Below are 18,821 nucleotides of genomic sequence, written 5' to 3'. Positions count from 1 at the left end.
TCAGTCTGTGTCTGACCCCGGGAGTGTGAGATGGGACGGTGTGGAGGGAGATACACTCTGTGCCTGACCCCGGGAGTGTGTGATGGGACGGTGTGGAGGGAGATTCACTCGGTGTCTGGTCCCGGGAGTGTGTGATGGGACGGTGTGGAGGGAGATTCACTCGGTGTCTGGTCCCGGGAGTGTGTGATGGGACGGTGTGGAGGGAGATTCACTCTGTGTCTGACCCCGGGAGTGTGTGATGGGACGGTGTGGAGGGAGATTCACTCTGTGTCTGACCCCGGGAGTGTGTGATGGGACGGTGTGGAGGGAGAATCACTCTGTGTCTGACCCCGGGAGTGTGTGATGGGACGGTGTGGAGGGAGATTCAGTCTGTGTCTGACCCCGGGAGTGTGAGATGGGACGGTGTGGAGGGAGATACACTCTGTGCCTGACCCCGGGAGTGTGTGATGGGACGGTGTGGAGGGAGATTCACTCGGTGTCTGGTCCCGGGAGTGTGTGATGGGACGGTGTGGAGGGAGAATCACTCTGTGTCTGACCCCGGGAGTGTGTGATGGGACGGTGTGGAGGGAGATTCAGTCTGTGTCTGACTCCGGGAGTGTGTGATGGGACGGTGTGGAGGGAGATTCACTCTGTGTTTCACGCCGGTATTCCATCCTCCATCCGTCTGGTATTCGGGACCTCAGTGACTCACGTCTGATATTCTGGAGGATAATAACTGTCTGCGTGGTACAGGAGGGGTATAGTTAGCCATGAACGGGGTTAATTTTAGACGAGATCCTGGGCACCCAGACTCTGCCAGTCCGACCTCTCTCAGCCTGGAGCTGAGACACTACTGTGTCAGTGTGAGGAGGCTCCGACCCACTGTTGCAGTGCACTGGGTGCGGGGGGCAGCAGAAACCTCAAACAAACTCAAGTCAGACACCAAGGCAGGAAGTTACAGCGGTTTATTGATTTCATCATGATAAATGCAAATTAAACAGTATGTGAGCTGCTGACTTGCGGGAATAAATAAGCTGTTGCAGCGATGTACTACATACAGAGTTAGAGACAACGACACGCAGTCGGTAAATCTGTTCCAGACTAGTTTATTCAAACTTCCTGGTGCTGGCATTTACTCCCTGGGTATTTGTGAGCCGGTGCGCCTGCGCAGAAAGTGGGTCGCCACACTGTTCCCGACTCACTCACAGTCACACAGAATTAACTGACCGGCGACAACGGGTGACCGGTAGATTAATCAGTCCCGTTCCTCCCCGTCACTCTGCATCCAATCACACTCCGGGGCCGTGTCCGGGATCGCTGCGGATCCAAGGCCATTGCCGAGGTATTTGTCAATTTAACACCATTATATCGGCCGGACAGCCGAATGCCCCGTCCTCACTCACAGTCACTCACAATTAACTGACCGGCGACAACGGGTGACCGGTAGATTAATCAGTCCCGTTCCTCCCCGTCACTCTGCATCCAATCACACTCCGGGGCCGTGTCCGGGATCGCTGCGGATCCAGGGTCATTGCCGAGGTATTTGTCAATTTAACACCATTATATCGGCCAGACAGCCGAATGCCCCGTCCTCAGCAGAGGGGGCAAAAGGATTCTCTCCCGGGACACCGGTGTCCCAGACTGAGCCCCGGCCCCCCGGGCTCCTCCCGTCCGGGGAATTCCCCGGGGTGGCACGCGGGAGAGTCTCGGACCCGCACATCCGGCGGAAGTGGCGCCGCCGGACAGCGGGCGGAAATACGTCACGGCGGGAGCGCTTCCCAGATCACCGAGCTCGAGACCGGAGCCAGTTCCGTTAAAACCGTTGGGAATCAGCCCCGGCGCGCGGCCATTAAAGGTAAGGGCGGGAGTTAAAGGGGAGGGGGAGTTAAAGGGGAGGGCGGAGTGTTAAAGGGGAGGGGGAGGGGTAGTTAAAGGGGAGGGGGAGGGGTAGTTAAAGGGGAGGGGGGAATCGGCTCCATCCCGCGGGCGGGGATGTTCACACATTCAGATCCACACTCTCAGTCCGGGTCTGACTCCCTGCAGAGATCTCAGTTCCTTCATCCCAGTCTCACTGAACCGATTCCCGTACAGCCTGAAACAGATGGGAGAATGAAGATGGAATAAACAGATTACACAACAGTGTCAGTAACAGGGGACCGGGGTTAATGTTTCAACAACACTCACAGACAAATATCACCAGAAAACCCGCGGATCCGCTGACATTTTATCACATTGAACATCAACACAAACACTCACCCGATCAGCTTCAGACTCGGGAGGGTCAGTATGAGGCGGCGGAGACCGGGGACAGATCGGTCTGTCAGAGAGTTTGATCTCAGGTCCAGCCTCGTCAGTGATGGGTTTGTACTGAGAGCGGAGACGAGATCCTCGGCCCCAGAATCTGTGAGACCGACACTGTCCAGCCTGGAGATGAGAGAGAGTGAGGGTGAAGGACACAGAGAGACAGGAGACGGTACAAATCCCCAGTGTTTATCAGTAACACAATTACTGATCACATTAATGTTCAGTGTCAGACACCCAGTGACTGTAAACACAATCTCCCACAGTCTGGTACTTACCACAGTGTCTGTATTTTACACTCCGGGTTCCTCAGAGCCGCAGACACCAGTTTCACTCCTGAATCTCCCAGTTTATTACCACTCAGGTCCAGCTCCGTCAGTGATGGTTTTGTACTGAGAGCGGAGACGAGATCCTCGGCCCCAGAATCTGTGAGACCGACATCCTCCAGCCTGGAGATGAGAGAGAGTGAGGGTGAAGGACACAGAGAGACAGGAGACGGTACAAATCCCCAGTGTTTATCAGTAACACAATTACTGATCACATTAATGTTCAGCGTCAGACACCCAGTGACTGTAAACACAATCTCCCACAGTCTGGAGATGAGAGAGAGTGAGGGTGAAGGACACAGAGAGACAGGAGACGGTACAAATCCCCAGTGTTTATCAGTAACACAATTACTGATCACATTAATGTTCAGTGTCAGACACCCAGTGACTGTAAACACAATCTCCCCCAGCCTGGAGATGAGAGAGAGTGAGGGTGAAGGACACAGAGAGACAGGAGACGGTACAAATCCCCAGTGTTTATCAGTGACACAATTACTGATCACATTAATGTTCAGTGTCAGACACCCAGTGACTGTAAACACAATCTCCCACAGCCTGGAGATGAGAGAGAGTGAGGGTGAAGGACACAGAGAGACAGGAGAGGGTACAAATCCCCAGTGTTTATCAGTAACACAATTACTGATCACATTAATGTTCAGTGTCAGACATCCAGTGACTGTAAACACAATCTCCCACAGTCTGGTACTTACCACAGTGTCTGTATTTTACACTCCGGGTTCCTCAGAGCCGACAACACCAGTTTCACTCCTGAATCTCCCAGGTCATTCACCCCAAGTCTAAACACAAACAAACAACTTGATGAACAAAGTGATACAAACCGTAGGTCTGAGGGTAATTCACTCACGCGGATATTTCAGGAAACATTAAACCCTTCCGTAAATCACTGATCAGAGTTCCCATCACTGTCAATGTCCCTCACTGCCCAGTTCCATGGTATTCACCCAATGTCAGTCATTTAGTCTGTTGCTGTGACCCTGTGAACTCCACATATTCTGTCTCGTTCTCCGTTGGCTAGAACAGTGTTACTGACCACAAAGTGTCAAAAGGGGCAGGCGTGAAGGTGATATAGCCCCACAGTGAGGAAGATTTTTGAATCGCAAAATGTCGATGGGAGATGGAGGAAGATGCCCCATCTGAGGGAATGGATGGGAAGACACAAGAGGAAAGGGATGGGGGAAAGAGTTCCCACAGGAGGAAGTGGGATGGGGAAGAGAGATCCCACAGGAGGAAGTGGGATGGGGAAGAGAGATCCCACGGGATGAAGGGGGATAGGGAAGAGAAATCCCACAGGAGGAAGGGGGATGGGGAAGAGAGATCCCACAGGAGGGAATGGGATGGGGAAGAGAGGTCACACAGCAGGAAGGGGACTGGGGAAGAGAGATCCCTCAGGAGGAAGGGGATAGGGAAGAGATATCCAAAAGAAAGAAGAGGGATGGGGAAGAGACAACCCACAGAAGGAAGGGAGATGAGGAAGAGAGATCCCACAGTAGGAAGGGGGATGGGGAAAGAGATCCCACAAGAGGAAGGGGTTGGGGAAGAGAGATCCCACAGGAGGAACGGGGATGAAGAAGAGAGATCCCACGGGAGGACGGGGGATGGGGAAGAGAGATCCCACAGGAGGAAGGGGGATGGGGAAGAGAGATCCCACAGGAGGAAGGGGGATGGGGAAGTGAGATCCCACAGTAGGAAGGGGGATGGGGAAAGAGATCGCACAAGAGGAAGGGGTTGGGGAAGAGAGATCCCACAGGAGGAAGGGGATGGGGACGAGAGATCCCACAGGAGGAAGGAGAAAGGGGAAGAGAGATCCCAAAGGAGGAACGTGGCTGGGGAAGAGAGATACCACATGAGGAAGGGGGATGGGGAAGTGAGATCCCACAGTAGGAAGGGGGATGGGGAAAGAGATCCCACAAGAGGAAGGGGTTGGGGAAGAGAGATCCCACAGGAGGAACGGGGATGAAGAAGAGAGATCCCACGGGAGGACGGGGGACGGGGAAGAGAGATCCCACAGGAGGAAGGGGGATGGGGAAGAGAGATCCCACAGGAGGAAGGGGGATGGGGAAGAGAGATCCCACAGGAGGAAGGGGGATGGTGCAGAGGTCCCGCAGGAGGAAGGTGATGGGAAAGAGAGATCACACAGTAGGAAGGAGAATGGGGAAGAGAGATCCCACAGGAGAATGGGGAAGAGAGATCCCACAGTAAGGGGGATGGGGAAAGTGATCCGACAGGAGAAAGGGGATGGGGAAGAGAGATACCGCAGGAGGAAAGGGATCGGGAACAGAGATCACACAGGAGGAAGGGGATGGGGAAGAGATTCCACAGGAGGAAGAGAATGGGGAAGAGAGATCCCATAGGAAGGGGATGGGGAAGAGAGATCCCACAGGAGGAACGCGGATGGGGAAGAGAGATTCCACGGGGGGAAGAGGGATGGGGAAGTGAGATGCCACTGGAGGAAGGGGGATGGGGAAGAAATTTCCAGAAGGAGGAATTGGATGGGGAAGAGAGATCCCACAATAGGAAGCAGAATCACGAAGACAAATCCAACAGGAGGTAGGGGGATGGGAAAGGGAGATACCACAGGAAGTAGGGGATGGGAAAGGGAGATACCACAGGAGGTAGGGGATGGGAAAGGGAGATACCACAAAAGGAGGAGGATGGGGTAGAGAGATCCCTCAGGAGGAAGGGGATGGGGAAGAGAGATCTCAATGGGGGATGGGGGATGAGAGATCCGACGGAAGGAAGGAGAATTGGGGACAGAGATCCCACATTTGGAAGGAGGATGAGGAAGAAACATCCCACAGGAGGGAGGGGAAAAAGAAAGAGAGATCCTGCGGGAGGAATGAGAAGGAGTGATCCCACATGAGGAAGGCGGATGGGGAAGGGAGATCTGACAGGGGGAAGGAGAATGGGGAAAAGAGATCCCACAGGAGGAAGGGGAATGTGGAAGAGAAATCCCACAGGAGGAAGGGGATGAAGAAGAGAGATCCAACAGGAGAAAGGGGATGGGAAAAAGAGATCCCACAGGAGGAAGGGGGATGGGGAAGAGAGACCCCTCAGGAGGATGGGGGCTGGGGAAAAAGAGATCCCACAGGAAGAAGGGGAATGTGGAATTTCAACATGCAGGTGAACTGGGAGAAACAGTTTGGTGCTGTACCCCAGGATGGGGAGTTTGTAGACTGCCTACGGGATGCATTCTTGGAACAGCTTGTACAAGATCCGACCAGGGACAAGGCTATTCTGGATTTAGTCTTGTGTAATGAACAGGATTTGATCAGCGATCTTGAAGTAAATGAGCCATTAGGAGGTAGTGACCATAACATGATCTGTTTTTATCTGCAGTTTGAGAAGGATAAGGGCAGCTCGGAGGTGTCAGTGTTGCAGTTGAACAGGGGAAACTATGGAGCCATGAGGGAGGAGCTGGCCAAAGTTAACTGGACGGATAGCCTAGCAGAAAAGACCGTGAAACAGCAATGGCAGGTATTCTTGGGAATAATGCACAAGGTGCAAAATCAGTTCATCCCCAGAGAAGGAAGGATTCAAAGGGGGAAAGGGGCCACAGTGGTTGACAAAGGAAGAATGAGATTGCATAGCATTAAAAAAAAGGAAGTATAACAGAGCTAAGGTGAGTGGGAGGACAGATGATTGGGAAGTTTTTAAGGAACAACAGAACTCAACTAAAAAGGCAATACGGGGAGAAGAAATGAGGTACGGATGCAAGCTAGCCAGGGATATAAAGGAAGATAGCAAAAGCTTTTTTAGGTATGTGAAGAGAAAGAAGATAGTTAAGAACAATGCTGGGCCCTTGAAGAATGAATTGGGTGAAATTATTATGGGAAACAGAGAAATGGCAGAAGAATTTAATGAGTACTTTAGATCTGTTTTCACTAAGGAAGACACAAGCAATCTCCCAGATGTATGGATGGGCCAAGGACATAGGGTAACAGAGCAAATGAAACAGATTGACATTAGGAAGGAAACGGTGACGAGAAGACTGATGGGACTGAAGGCTGACAAATCCCCAGGTCCAGACGGTCTCCATCCGAGGGTACTAAAGGAGGTGACCCTGGAAATTGCGGATGCATTGGTAATCATTTTCCAACGTTCCTTAGATTCAGGATCAGTTGCTGAGGATTGGAGAATGGCTAATGTTATCCCATTTTTTAAGAAAGGAGGGAAGAGGAAAACAGAGAACTATCGACCTGTCAGCCTGACATCGGTGGTGGGGAAGATGCTAGACTCCATTATTAAGGATGAAATAGAGGCATATCTAGATAGCAGTGATAGGATTGGGCCGAGCCAGCATGGATTTACCAAGGGTAAATCATGCTTGACTAATCTGCTTGAGTTTTTCGAGGATTTAACCAGGAAGTTAGACGGATGAGATCCAGTGGATGCAGTGTACCTCGATTTTCAGAAGGCATTTGATAAGGTCCCACATAGGAGTTTGGTGGGTAAAATCAAAGCTCAGGGCATTGAGGGGAAGACATTGACATGGATAGAAAACTGGTTGGCAGATAGAAAGCAATGGGGAGCGGTGAATGGGTGTTTCTCAGAATGGCAGGTGGTGACTAGTGGGGTGCCACAGGGCTCGGTATTGGGACCACAACTGTTTACAATTTACATCAACGATTTAGATGAAGGCATTGAGAATAACTTCAGCAACTTTGCTGATGATGCTAAGCTGGGTGGCAGTGTAACATGTGATGAGGATGTTAGGAGAATTCAGGGTGACTTGGATAGGCTGGGTGAGTGGGCAGATACTTGGCAGATGATGTTTAATGTGAATAAGTGTGAGGTTATCCACTTTGGGAGTAAGAACAGGAAGGCAGATTATTATTTGAACCGTGTAGAGTTGGGTAAGGGAGAAATAAAAAGAGATCTAGGAGTCCGTGTTCATCAGTCACTGAAGGTGAATGAGCAAGTACAGCAGGCAGTGAAGAAGGCTAATGGAATGTTGGCCTTTATTGCAAAGGGAATTGAGTACAAGAGCAAGGAAATCCTCTTGCATTTGTACAGAGCCCTGGTGAGACCACACCTGGAGTATTGTGTACAGTTTTGGTCTCCAGGGTTAAGGAAGGACATCCTGGCTGTAGAGGAAGTGCAGCATAGAATCACGAGGTTAATTCCTGGGATGTCTGGACTGTCTTACGCAGAGAGATTAGAGAGACTGGGCTTGTACACGCTGGAATTAAGGAGATTGAGAGGGGATCTGATTGAAATATATAAGATTATTAAGGGATTGGACAAGATAGAGGCAGGAAATATTTTCCTGATGTTGGGAGAGTCCAGTACCAGAGGACATGGTTTGAGAATAAGGGGTAGGTCATTTAGGACAGAGTTAAGGAAAAACTTCTCCCAGAGAGTTGTGGGGGTCTGGAATGCACTGCCTCGGAAGGTAGTGGAGGCCAATTCTCTGGATGCTTTCAAGAAGGAGCTAGATAGGTATCTTATGGGTAGGGGAATCAAGGAATAAGGGGACAAGGCAGGAACCGGGTATTGAAAGTAGCTGCTCAGCCATGATCTCAAAATGGCGGTGCAGGCTCGAAGTGCCGAATGGTCTACTTCTGCACCTATTGTCTGTTGTCCTACAGGTGGAAAGGGGATGGGGAAGAGAGATCCAACAGGAGGTAGGGGGATGGGAACGAGATACCACAGGAGGACGGGGATCTGGAAGACAATTCCCATAGAAGGAAGGGAGATGGGGAAGAGAGATCCCACAAGAGGAAGGAGAATGGGAAAGAGAGATCCCACTGGAGACAGGGGAATGGGGAAGAGAGATCCCACAGGAGGAAGATGGATGGGGAATAGAGATCCAACAGGAGGAAGATGGATGGGGAATAGAGATCCCTCAGCAGTAAGTGGGACGGGGAAGAAATTTCCGGCTGGAGGAAATGGATGGGGAAGAGTGATCCCACAGGAAGAGGCAGAATCAGGAAGAGAGATACCACAGGAGGAAGGGGATCCGGAAGAGAATTCCCACAGAAGGAAGGGAGATGGGGAAGAGTGATCCCACTGGAGGTAGGGGGATGGGAAAGAGAGATCCTACAGAAGGAGAATGGGAAAGAGAGATCACACAGGATGAAGGAGGATGGCAAAAGGAGATCCCAAAGGAGGAAGGGGGACTGGGAAATCTGATCCCACAGCAGGAAGGGTTATGGGGAAGAAACATCCCACAGGAGGGAGAGGATGAGATAATGAGATCCCGCAGGAGTAAGTGGGATGGGGAAAAGAGATCCCACAGCAGTTGGGGGTATGGGGAAGAGAGTTCCCACATGAGGAATGGGGATAGGAAAGAGAGATCCTACGGGAGGAAGGGGAAAGGGAAGAGAGATCCCAAATGAGGAACGTGGCTGGGCAGGAGAGATACCACATCGTGAAGTGGGATGGGGAAGAGAGATCCCACAGGAGGAAGGGGGATGGGGAAAAGAGATCCCACTGCAGGAAGGGGATGGGGAAGAGACATCCGACAAGAGGAAGGGGATGGGGAAGAGAGATCCTTCAGGAGGAAGGGGATGGGGAAGAGAGATCCGACAGGAGGAAGGGAATGGGAAGGTGAGATCCCACAGGAGCAAATGGATGGGGAAAAAGAGATCCCACAGGAGGTAGGGGGATTGGGAATTTCAACATGCAGTTGAACTGGGAGAAACAGTTTGGTGCTGGACCCCAGGATAGGGAGTTTGTAGTGTGCGTACGGGTTGCATTCTTGGAACAGCTTGTACGAGAGCCGACCAGGGTCAAGGCTATTTTGGATTTAGTCTTGTGTAATGAACCCGATTTGATAAGCGATCTTGCAGTAAAGGAGCCATTGGGAGGTAGTGACCATAACATGATATGTTTTTATCTGCAATTTGAGAAGGATAAGGGCAGCTCGGAGGTGTCAGTGTTGCAGTTGAACAGGGGAAACTATGGAGCCATGAGGGAGGAGCTGGCCAAAGTTAACTGGACGGATAGCCTAGCAGAAAAGACAGTGGAACAGCAATGGCAGGTATTCTTGGGAATAATGCACAAGGTGCAAAATCAGTTCATCCCCAGAGAAGGAAGGATTAACAGGGGGGAAAGGGGCCACAGTGGTTGACAAAGGAAGTTAGTGACTGCATAGCATTAAAATAAAGGAAGTATGTCAGAGCTAAGGTGAGTGGGAGGACAGATGATTGGAAAGTTTTTAAGGAACAACAGAACTCAACTAAATAGGCAACACGGGGAGAAAAAATGAGGTACGGATGCAAGCTAGCCAGGAATATAAAGGAAGATAGCAAAAGCTTTTTTAGGTCTGTGAAGAGAAAGAAGACAGTTAAGAACAATGTTGGGCCCTTGAAGAATGAATTGGGTGAAATTGTTATGGGAAACAGAAAAATGGCAGAAGAATTTAATGAGTACTTTAGATCTGTTTTCACTAAGGAAGACACAAGCAATCTCCCAGATGTATGGATGGGCCAAGGACATAGGGTAACAGAGGAAATGAAACAGATTGACATTAGGATGGAAACGGTGACGAGAAGACTGATGGGACTGAAGGCTGACAAATCCCCAGGTCCAGATGGTCTGCATCCTAGGGTACTAAAGGAGGTGGCCCTGGAAATTGCGGATGCATTGGTAATCATTTTCCAATGTTCCTTAGATTCAGGATCAGTTGCTGAGGATTGGAGAATGGCTAATGTTATCCCATTTTTTAAAAAAGGAGGGAAGAGGAAAACAGAGAACTATCGACCTGTCAGCCTGACATCGGTGATGGGGAAGATGCTAGACTCCATTATTAAGGATGAAATAGTGGCATATCCAGATAGCAATGATAGGATTGGGCCGAGCCAGCATGGATTCACCAAGGGTAAATCATGCTTGACTAATCTGTTGGAGTTTTTCGAGGATGTAACCAGGAAGTTAGACGGGTGAGATCCAGTGGATGTAGTGTACCTCGATTTTCAGAAGGCATTTGATAAGGTCCACACAGGAGTTTGGCGGGTAAAATCAAAGCTCAGGGCATTGGGGGGAAGATATTGACATGGATAGAAAACTGGTTGGCAGATAGAAAGCAAAGGGTAGTGGTGAATGGGTGTTTCTCAGAATGGCAGGTGGTGACTAGTGGGGTGCCACAGGGCTCGGTATTGGGACCACAACTGTTTACAATTTACATCAATGATTTAGATGAAGGCATTGAGAATAACATCAGCAACTTTGCTGATGATGCTAAGCTGGGTGGCAGTGTGACATGTGATGAGGATGTTAGGAGAATTCAGGGTGACTTGGATAGGCTGGGTGAGTGGGCAGATACTTGGCAGATGACGTTTAATGTTAATAAGTGTGATGTTGTCCACTTTGGGAGTAAGAACAGGAAGGCAGATTATTATTTGAACCGTGTAGAGTTGGGTAAGGGAGAAATACAAAGAGATCTAGGAGTCCGTGTTCATCGGTCACTGAAGGTGAATGAACAAGTACAGCAGGCAGTGAAGAAGGCTAATGGAATGTTGGCCTTTATTACAAAGGGAATTGAGTACAAGAGCAAGGATATCTGCTTGCATTTGTACAGGGCCCTGGTGAGACCACACCTGGAGTATTGTGTACAGTTTTGGTCTCCAGGGTTAAGGAAGGACATCCTGGCTGTAGAGGAAGTGCAGCGTAGATTCATGAGGTTAATTTCTGGGATGTCTGGACTGTCTTACGCAGAGAGGTTAGAGAGACTGGGCTTGTACACACTGGAATTAAGGAGATTGAGAGGGGATCTGATTGAAATATATAAGATTATTAAGGGATTGGACAAGATAGAGGCAGGAAATATTTTCCTGATGTTGGGAGAGTCCAGTACCAGAGGACATGGTTTGAGAATAAGGGGTAGGTCATTTAGGACAGAGTTAAGGAAAAACTTCTCCCAGAGAGTTGTGGAGGTCTGGAATGCACTGCTTCGGAAGGTAGTGGAGGCCAATTCTCTGGATGCTTTCAAGAAGGAGCTAGATAGGTATCTTATGGGTAGGGGAATCAAGGGATAAGGGGACAAGGCAGGAACCGGGTATTGAAAGTAGCTGCTCAGCCATGATCTCAAAATGGCGGTGCAAGCTTGAAGGGCCGAATGGTCTACTTCTGCACCTATTGTCTGTTGTCCTACAGGTGGAAAGGGGATGGGGAAGAGAGATCCCACAGGAGTAAGTGGGAATGGGATGAAATTTCCGGCTGGAAGAAGGGGATGGGGAAGAGTGATCCCACAGTAGGAAGCAGAATCAGGAAGAGAGATCCAACAGGAGGTAGGGGGATGGGAACGAGATACCACAGGAGGAAGGGGATCTGGAAGACAATTCCCATAGAAGTAAGGGAGATGGGGAAGAGAGATCTCACAAGAGGAAGGAGAATGGGAAAGAGAGATCCCACTGGAGACAGGGGAATGGGGAAGAGAGATCCCACAGGAGGAAGGGGAAGGGGAAGAGAGATCCAACAGGGGAATGGGGAAGAGAGATCCAACAGGGGAATGGGGAAGAGAGATCCCACAGGAGGAAGGGGATGGGGAAGAAGATCCAACAGGAGGAAGATGGATGGGGAATAGAGATCCCTCAGGAGTAAGTGGGACGGGGAAGAAATTTCCGGTTGGAGGAAATGGATGGGGAAGAGTGATCCCACAGGATGAAGCAGAATCAGGAAGAGAGATCCAACAGGAGGAAGGGGGATGGGAAAGAGAGATACCACAGGAGGAAGGGGAAGAGAGATCCCACAGGAGGAAGAGAATGGGGAAGAGGGATCCCACAGGAGGAAGAGAATGGGGAAGAGGGATCCCACAGGAGGAAGGGGATGAGGAATGGAGACCTCACAGGAGGAAGGGGGATGGGGAAGAGATCCCACAGGACAAAAGAGATGGGGAAGAGATATCCCACAGGAGGAAGGACAATGTGGAAGAGAGATCCCACAGAAGTAAAGGGGCTGGGGAAATGAGATCCCACTGGAGGAAGGCGAATGGGGAATAGAGATCCCACAGGAGGAAGAGGATGGGGAAGAGAGATCCCACAGGTGGGATGGGGAAGAGAGATCCCACAGGAGGAAGGGGGATGGGGAAGAGAGATCCCACAGGGGGAAGGGGGATGGGGAAGAGAGATCCCACAGGAGGAAGAGGATGGGGAAGAGAGATCCCACAGGTGGAATGGGGATTTGGAAGAGAGATCCCACACGAGGAAGGTGAATGGGGAAGAGAGATCCCACAGGTGGAAGAGGATGGGAAGGAGATATCCCACTGGAGGAAGAGGGATGGGAAAGAGAGATCCTACAGAAGGAAGGGGGCGGGGGAAGAGAGATCCCACAGGGGAATGGGGATGAGAGATCCCACAGGAGGAAGAGAATGGGGAAGAGGGATCCCACAGGAGGAAGGGGATGAGGAATGGAGACCTCACAGGAGGAAGGGGGATGGGGAAGAGATCCCACAGGACAAAAGAGATGGGGAAGAGATATCCCACAGGAGGAAGGACAATGTGGAAGAGAGATCCCACAGAAGTAAAGGGGCTGGGGAAATGAGATCCCACTGGTGGAATGGGAAGGGGAAGAGAGATCCCACAGGAGGAAGGGGGATGGGGAAGAAAGATCCCACAGGGGAAAGGGGGATGGGGAAGAGAGATCCCACAGGAGGAAGAGGATGGGGAAGAGAGATCCCACAGGTGGAATGGGGATGGGGAAGAGAGATCCCACAGGAGGAAGGAGAAGAGGGATCCCAAATGAGGAACGTGGCTGGGCAAGAGAGATACCAGATGGTGAAGGGGGATGGGGATGAGAGATCCCACTGGAGGAAGGGGGATAGGGAAGAGAGATCCCACTGGAGGAATGGGGATTTGGAAGAGAGATCCCACACGAGGAAGGTGAATGGGGAAGAGAGATCCCACAGGAGGAAGAGGAAGGGGAAGAGATATCCCACAGGAGGACGGGGGATACAAGAGAGAGATCCTACGGGAGAAAGGGAATGGGAAGGAGAGATCCCACAGGAGGAAGGCGAATGGTGAAGGGAGATTCAACGGGAGGAAGAGGGACAGGGAAGAGAGATCCCAAAGGAGGAAGGGGGATGGGGAAAAGAATTTCTTCAGGAGGAAGGGGAATGGGGAAGAGAGATCCAACAGGAGGAAGGGGGATGGGTTATCGAGATCTAAGAGGAGAAAGGGGATGGGGATGGGAGATCCCTCATGAAGAAGAGTGATGGGGATGAAAGATCCCACAGTAAGTGGGATGAGGAAAGAGATCCGACAGGAGGAAGGGGATGGGGAAGAGAGATACCACAGGAGGAAAGGGATCTGGAAGAGAGATCACACAGGAGGAAGGGGGATGGGGAAGTGAGATCCCACAGGAGGAAGGGGGATGGGGAAGAGAGATCCCACAGGACGGGGGATAGAAAAGAGAGATCCTACTGGAGAAAGGGAATGGGAAGGAGAGATCTCACAGGAGGAAGAGGATGGGAAGGAGATATCCCACAGGAGGAAGGACAATGTGGAAGAGAGATCCCACAGAAGAAAAGGGGCTGGGGAAATGAGATCCCACTGGAGGAAAGCTAATGGGGAAGAGAGATCCCACAGGAGGAAGAGGATGGGGAAGAGAGATCCCACAGGTGGAATGGGGATGGGGAAAAGAGATCCTACAGGAGGAAGAGGATGGGAAGGAGATATCCCACAGGAGGAAGAGGGATGGGGAAGAGAGGTCCCAGAGCAGGATTTGCATATAGAAGAGAGATCCTGGAGTAGGAAGCTGAGTCAGGAAGAGAGATCCCATAGGAGGAAGGAGGATATGGAAGAGTGATCCCACAGGAAGAAGGGGGATGGGGAAGAGATCCCATAGGAGGAAGGCGATGGGGAAGAGATCCCATAGGAGGAAGGCGATGGGGTAGAGAGATCACACAGTTGGAAGAGAATGGGGAAGAGAGATCCCTAAGGAGGAAGGGGATAGGGAAGAGAGATCCCACAGGAGGAAGGAGAAGAGGGAAGAGAGATCCCAAATGAGGAACGTGGCTGGGCAAGAGAGATACCACATGGTGAAGGGGGATGGGGATGAGAGATCCCACAGGAGGAAGGGGGATAGGGAAGAGAGATCCCACAGGAGGAAGGTGAATGGGGAAGAGAGATCCCACAGGTGGAAGAGGATGGGAAGGAGATATCCCACAGGAGGAAGAGGGATGGGGGAGGTAGGTCCAGAGCAGGATTTGCAAATAGAAGAGAGATCCTGGAGTAGAAAGCTGAATCAGGAAGAGAGATCCCACAGGAGGAAGGAGGACAGGGAAGAGAGATCCCACAGGAGGAAGGGGGATGGGGAGGAGAGATCCCACAGGAGGAACAGGAAGGGATATCCCACAGGAGGACGGGGGATACAAGAGAGAGATCCTACGGGAGAAAGGGAATGGGAAGGAGAGATCCCACAGGAGGAAGGCGGATGGTGAAGGGAGATTCAACGGGAGGAAGAGGGACAGGGAAGAGAGATCCAACAGGAGGAAGGGGGATGGGGAAGAGAGATCCCACAGGAGGAAGGGGGATGGGGAAAGGAGATCCCACAGGAGGAAGGGGATGGGTTATCGAGATCTAAGAGGAGAAAGGGGATGGGGATGGGAGATCCCTCATGAAGAAGTGATGGGGATGAAAGATCCCACAGTAAGGGGGATGAAAGATCCCACATTAAGTGGGATGCGGAAAGAGATCCGACAGGAGGAAGGGGATGGGGAAGAGAGATACCACAGGAGGAAAGGGATCCGGAAGAGAGATCACACAGGAGGAAGGGGGATGGGGAAGTGAGATCCCACAGGAGGAAGGGGGATGGGGAAGAGAGATCCCACAGGAGGACGGGGGATAGAAAAGAGAGATCCTACGGGAGAAAGGGAATGGGAAGGAGAGATCTCACAGGAGGAAGAGGATGGGAAGGAGATATCCCACAGGAGGAAGAGGGATGGGGAAGGTAGGTCCAGAGCAGGATTTGCATATAGAAGAGAGATCCTGGAGTAGAAAGCTGAATCAGGAAGAGAGATCCCACAGGAGGAAGGAGGATAGGGAAGAGAGATCCCACAGGAGGAAGAGGAAGGGGAAGAGACAACCCACAGGAGGAAGGAGAAAAGGGAAGAGAGATCCCAAATGAGGAACGTGGCTGGGCAGGAGAGATACCACATCGTGAAGTGGGATGGGGAAGAGAGATCCCACAGAAGGAAGGGGGATGGGGAAAAGAGATCCCACTGCAGGAAGGGGATGGGGAAGAGAGATCCGACAAGAGGAAGGGGATGGGGAAGAGAGATCCCTCAAAAGGATGGCGATGGGGAAGAGAGATCCCATAGAAGGAGGGGGGAGGGGGAAGAGAGGTCCCACAGGAGCAAATGGATGGAGTAAAAGAGATCCCACAGTAGGTAGGGGGATTGTGAATTTCAACATGCAGTTGAACTGGGAGAAACAGTTTGGTGCTGGACCCCAGGATGGGGAGTTTGTAGTGTGCGTACGGGTTGCATTCTTGGAACAGCTTGTACGAGAGCCGACCAGGGACAAGGCAACTCTGGATTTAGTCTTGTGTAATGAACAGGATTTGATCAGCGATCTTGAAGTAAAGGAGCCATTAGGAGGTAGTGATCACAATATGATAAGCTTTTATCTGCAGTTTGAGAAGGAGAAGGGCAGCTCGGAGGTGTCAGTGTTGCAGTTGAACAGGGGAAACTATGGAGCCATGAGGGAGGAACTGGCCAAAGTTGACTGGACGGATAGCCGAGCAGAAAAGACAGTGGAACAGCAATGACAGGTATTCTTGGGAATAATGCACAAGGTGCAAAATCAGTTCGTCCCCAGAGAAGGAAGGATTAAAAGGGGGGAAAGGGGCCACAGTGGTTGACAAAGGAAGTCAGTGATTGCATAGCATTAAAATAAAAGAAGTATGACAGAGCTAAGGTGACTGGGAGGACAGATGATTGGGAAGTTTTTAAGGAACCCCAGAACCTGACTAAAAAGGCAATACGGGGAGAAAAAATGAGGTACGGATGCAAGCTAACCAGGAATATAAAGGAAGATAGCAAAAGCTTTTTTAGGTCTGTGAAGAGAAAGAAGACAGTTAAGAACAATGTTGGGCCCTTGAAGAATGAATTGGGTGAAATTGTTATGGGAAACAGAAAAATGGCAGAAGAATTTAATGAGTACTTTAGATCTGTTTTCACTAAGGAAGACACAAGCAATCTCCCAGATGTATGGATGGGCCAAGGACATAGGGTAACAGAGGAAATGAAACAGATTGACATGAGGAAGGAAACGGTGACGAGAAGACTGATGGGACTGAAGGCTGACAAATCCCCAGGTCCAGACGGTCTCCATCCGAGGGTACTAAAGGAGGTGGCCCTGGAAATTGCGGATGCATTGGTAATCATTTTCCAACGTTCTTTAGCTTCAGGATCCGTTCCTGAGGATTGGAGAATGGCTAATGTTATCCCACTTTTTAAGAAAGGAGAAAGGGAGAAAACAGAGAACTATCGACCTGTCAACCTAACATCAGTAATGAGGAAGATGCTAGAGTCCATTATTAAAGATGAAATAGTGGCATCTCTAGGTAGCATTGATAGGATTGGGCCGAGCCAGCATGGATTTACCAAGGGTAAATTTCCCAACTTATCTGTTTGAGTTTTTCGAGGATGTAACCAGGAAGTTAAATGGGTGAGATCCAGTGGATGCAGTGTACCTCGATTTTCAGAAGGCATTTGATAAGGTCCCACATAGGTGATTGGCGGGAAAATCAAAGCTCAGGGCATCGGGGGGAAGACATTGACATGGATAGAAAACTAGTTGGCAGATAGAAAGCAAAGGGTAACAGTGAATGGGTGTTTCTCAGAATGGCAGGTGGTGACAAGTGGGGTGCCACAGGGCTCGGTATTGGGACCACAGCTGTTTACAAATTACATCAACGATTTAGATGAAGGCATTGAGAATAACATCAGCAACTTTGCTGATGATGCTAAGCTGGGTGGCAGTGTGACATGTGATGAGGATGTTAGGAGAATTCAGGGTGACTTGGATAGGCTGGGTGAGTGGGCAGATACTTGGCAGATGACGTTTAATGTGAATAAGTGTGAGGTTATCCACTTTGACAGTAAGAATGAAGGCAGATTATTATCTGAACGGTGTAGAGTTAGGTACGGCAGAAATACCAAATCTAGGAGTCCGTGTTCATCGGTCACTGAAGGTGAATGAGCAAGTGCAGCAGGCAGTGAAGAAGGCTAATGGAATGTTGGCCTTTATTACAAAGGGAATTGAGTACAAGAGCAGGGAAATCCTCTTGCATTTGTACAGGGCCCTGGTGAGACCACACCTGGAGTATAGTGTACAGTTTTGGTCTCCAGGGTTAAGGAAGGACATCCTGGCTGTAGAGGAAGTGCAGCGTAGATTCATGAGGTTAATTCCTGGGATGTCTGGACTGTCTTACGCAGAGAGGTTAGAGAGACTGGGCTTGTACACACAGGAATTAAGGAGATTGAGAGGGGATCTGATTGAAATATATATGATTATTAAGGGATTGGACAAGATAGAGGCAGGAAATATTTTCCTGATGTTGGGAGAGTCCAGTACCAGAGGGCATGGTTTGAGAATAAGGGGTACGTCATTTAGGACACTGTTAAGGAAAAACTTCTCCCAGAGAGTTTTGGGTGTCTGGAATGCACTCCCTCGGAAGGTAGTGGAGGCCAATTCTCTGGATGCTTTCAAGAAGGAGCTAGATAGGTATCTTATGGGTAGGGGAATCAAGGAATACGGGGACAAGGCAGGAACTGGCTATTGATAGTAGATGATCTGCCATGATCTCAAAATGGCGGTGCAGGCTCGCAGGGCTGAATGGTCTACTTCTGCATCTATTGTCTGTTGTCTATTGTCCCACTGGAGGAAGGGGGATGGGGAAGAGACAACCCACAGGTGGAAGATGGATGCGTAAGAGAGATCCCTCAGGAGGACAGGGGATGGGGAAAAAATTTCCGGCAGGAGGAAGTGGATGGGGAAGAGTGATCCTACAGAAGGAAGCAGAATGAGGATGAGAGATCCAACAGGTAGAGGGATGGGAAAAAGAGATACCACAGGGGGGAGGGGATCTGGAAGATAACTCCTACAGAAGGATGGGAGATGGGGAAGAGAGATCCCACAAGAGGAAGGAGAATGGGAAAGAGAGATCCCAATGGAGGTAGGGGGATGGGAAAGAGAAATCCTACAGAAGGAGAATGGGAAAGAGAGATCCCACAGAAGGAAAGGGGCTGGT

The 18,821-nt window shown here is 50.4% G+C and overlaps 2 protein-coding genes across 2 annotated transcripts in view; one reads left to right on the top strand and one right to left on the bottom strand.

Annotated features, from left to right (window-relative positions):
* Positions 1-929: 929 nt before the first annotated feature.
* Positions 930-18,821, bottom strand: part of LOC132390277 (NACHT, LRR and PYD domains-containing protein 3-like) — a 75,958-nt gene continuing 58,066 nt past the window's right edge. The window contains exons 8-11 of the mRNA XM_059962882.1: positions 3,317-3,403; positions 2,559-2,729; positions 2,236-2,403; positions 930-2,071 (exon numbers count right to left, since the gene is read on the bottom strand). Of these exons, the coding sequence (XP_059818865.1) occupies positions 1,984-2,071; positions 2,236-2,403; positions 2,559-2,729; positions 3,317-3,403 (514 nt within the window). The 3' untranslated portion in view covers positions 930-1,983. The remainder of the gene's footprint in view (positions 2,072-2,235; positions 2,404-2,558; positions 2,730-3,316; positions 3,404-18,821) is intronic.
* On the top strand, positions 12,115-16,192 carry LOC132390278 (uncharacterized). Its single transcript, XM_059962883.1, has 2 exons — positions 12,115-12,611; positions 12,705-16,192. The coding sequence occupies exons 1-2, from the start codon at positions 12,590-12,592 to the stop codon at positions 13,586-13,588; spliced, it is 906 nt and encodes a 301-aa protein (XP_059818866.1). The 5' UTR covers positions 12,115-12,589; the 3' UTR covers positions 13,589-16,192.

The sequence above is a fragment of the Hypanus sabinus genome, unplaced genomic scaffold (genome assembly GCF_030144855.1).
Source record: "Hypanus sabinus isolate sHypSab1 unplaced genomic scaffold, sHypSab1.hap1 scaffold_828, whole genome shotgun sequence".
Lineage (NCBI taxonomy): Eukaryota > Metazoa > Chordata > Chondrichthyes > Myliobatiformes > Dasyatidae > Hypanus > Hypanus sabinus.
The sequence above is the reverse complement of the archived record's forward strand: the minus strand, read 5'-3'. Positions and strand labels throughout refer to the sequence as shown.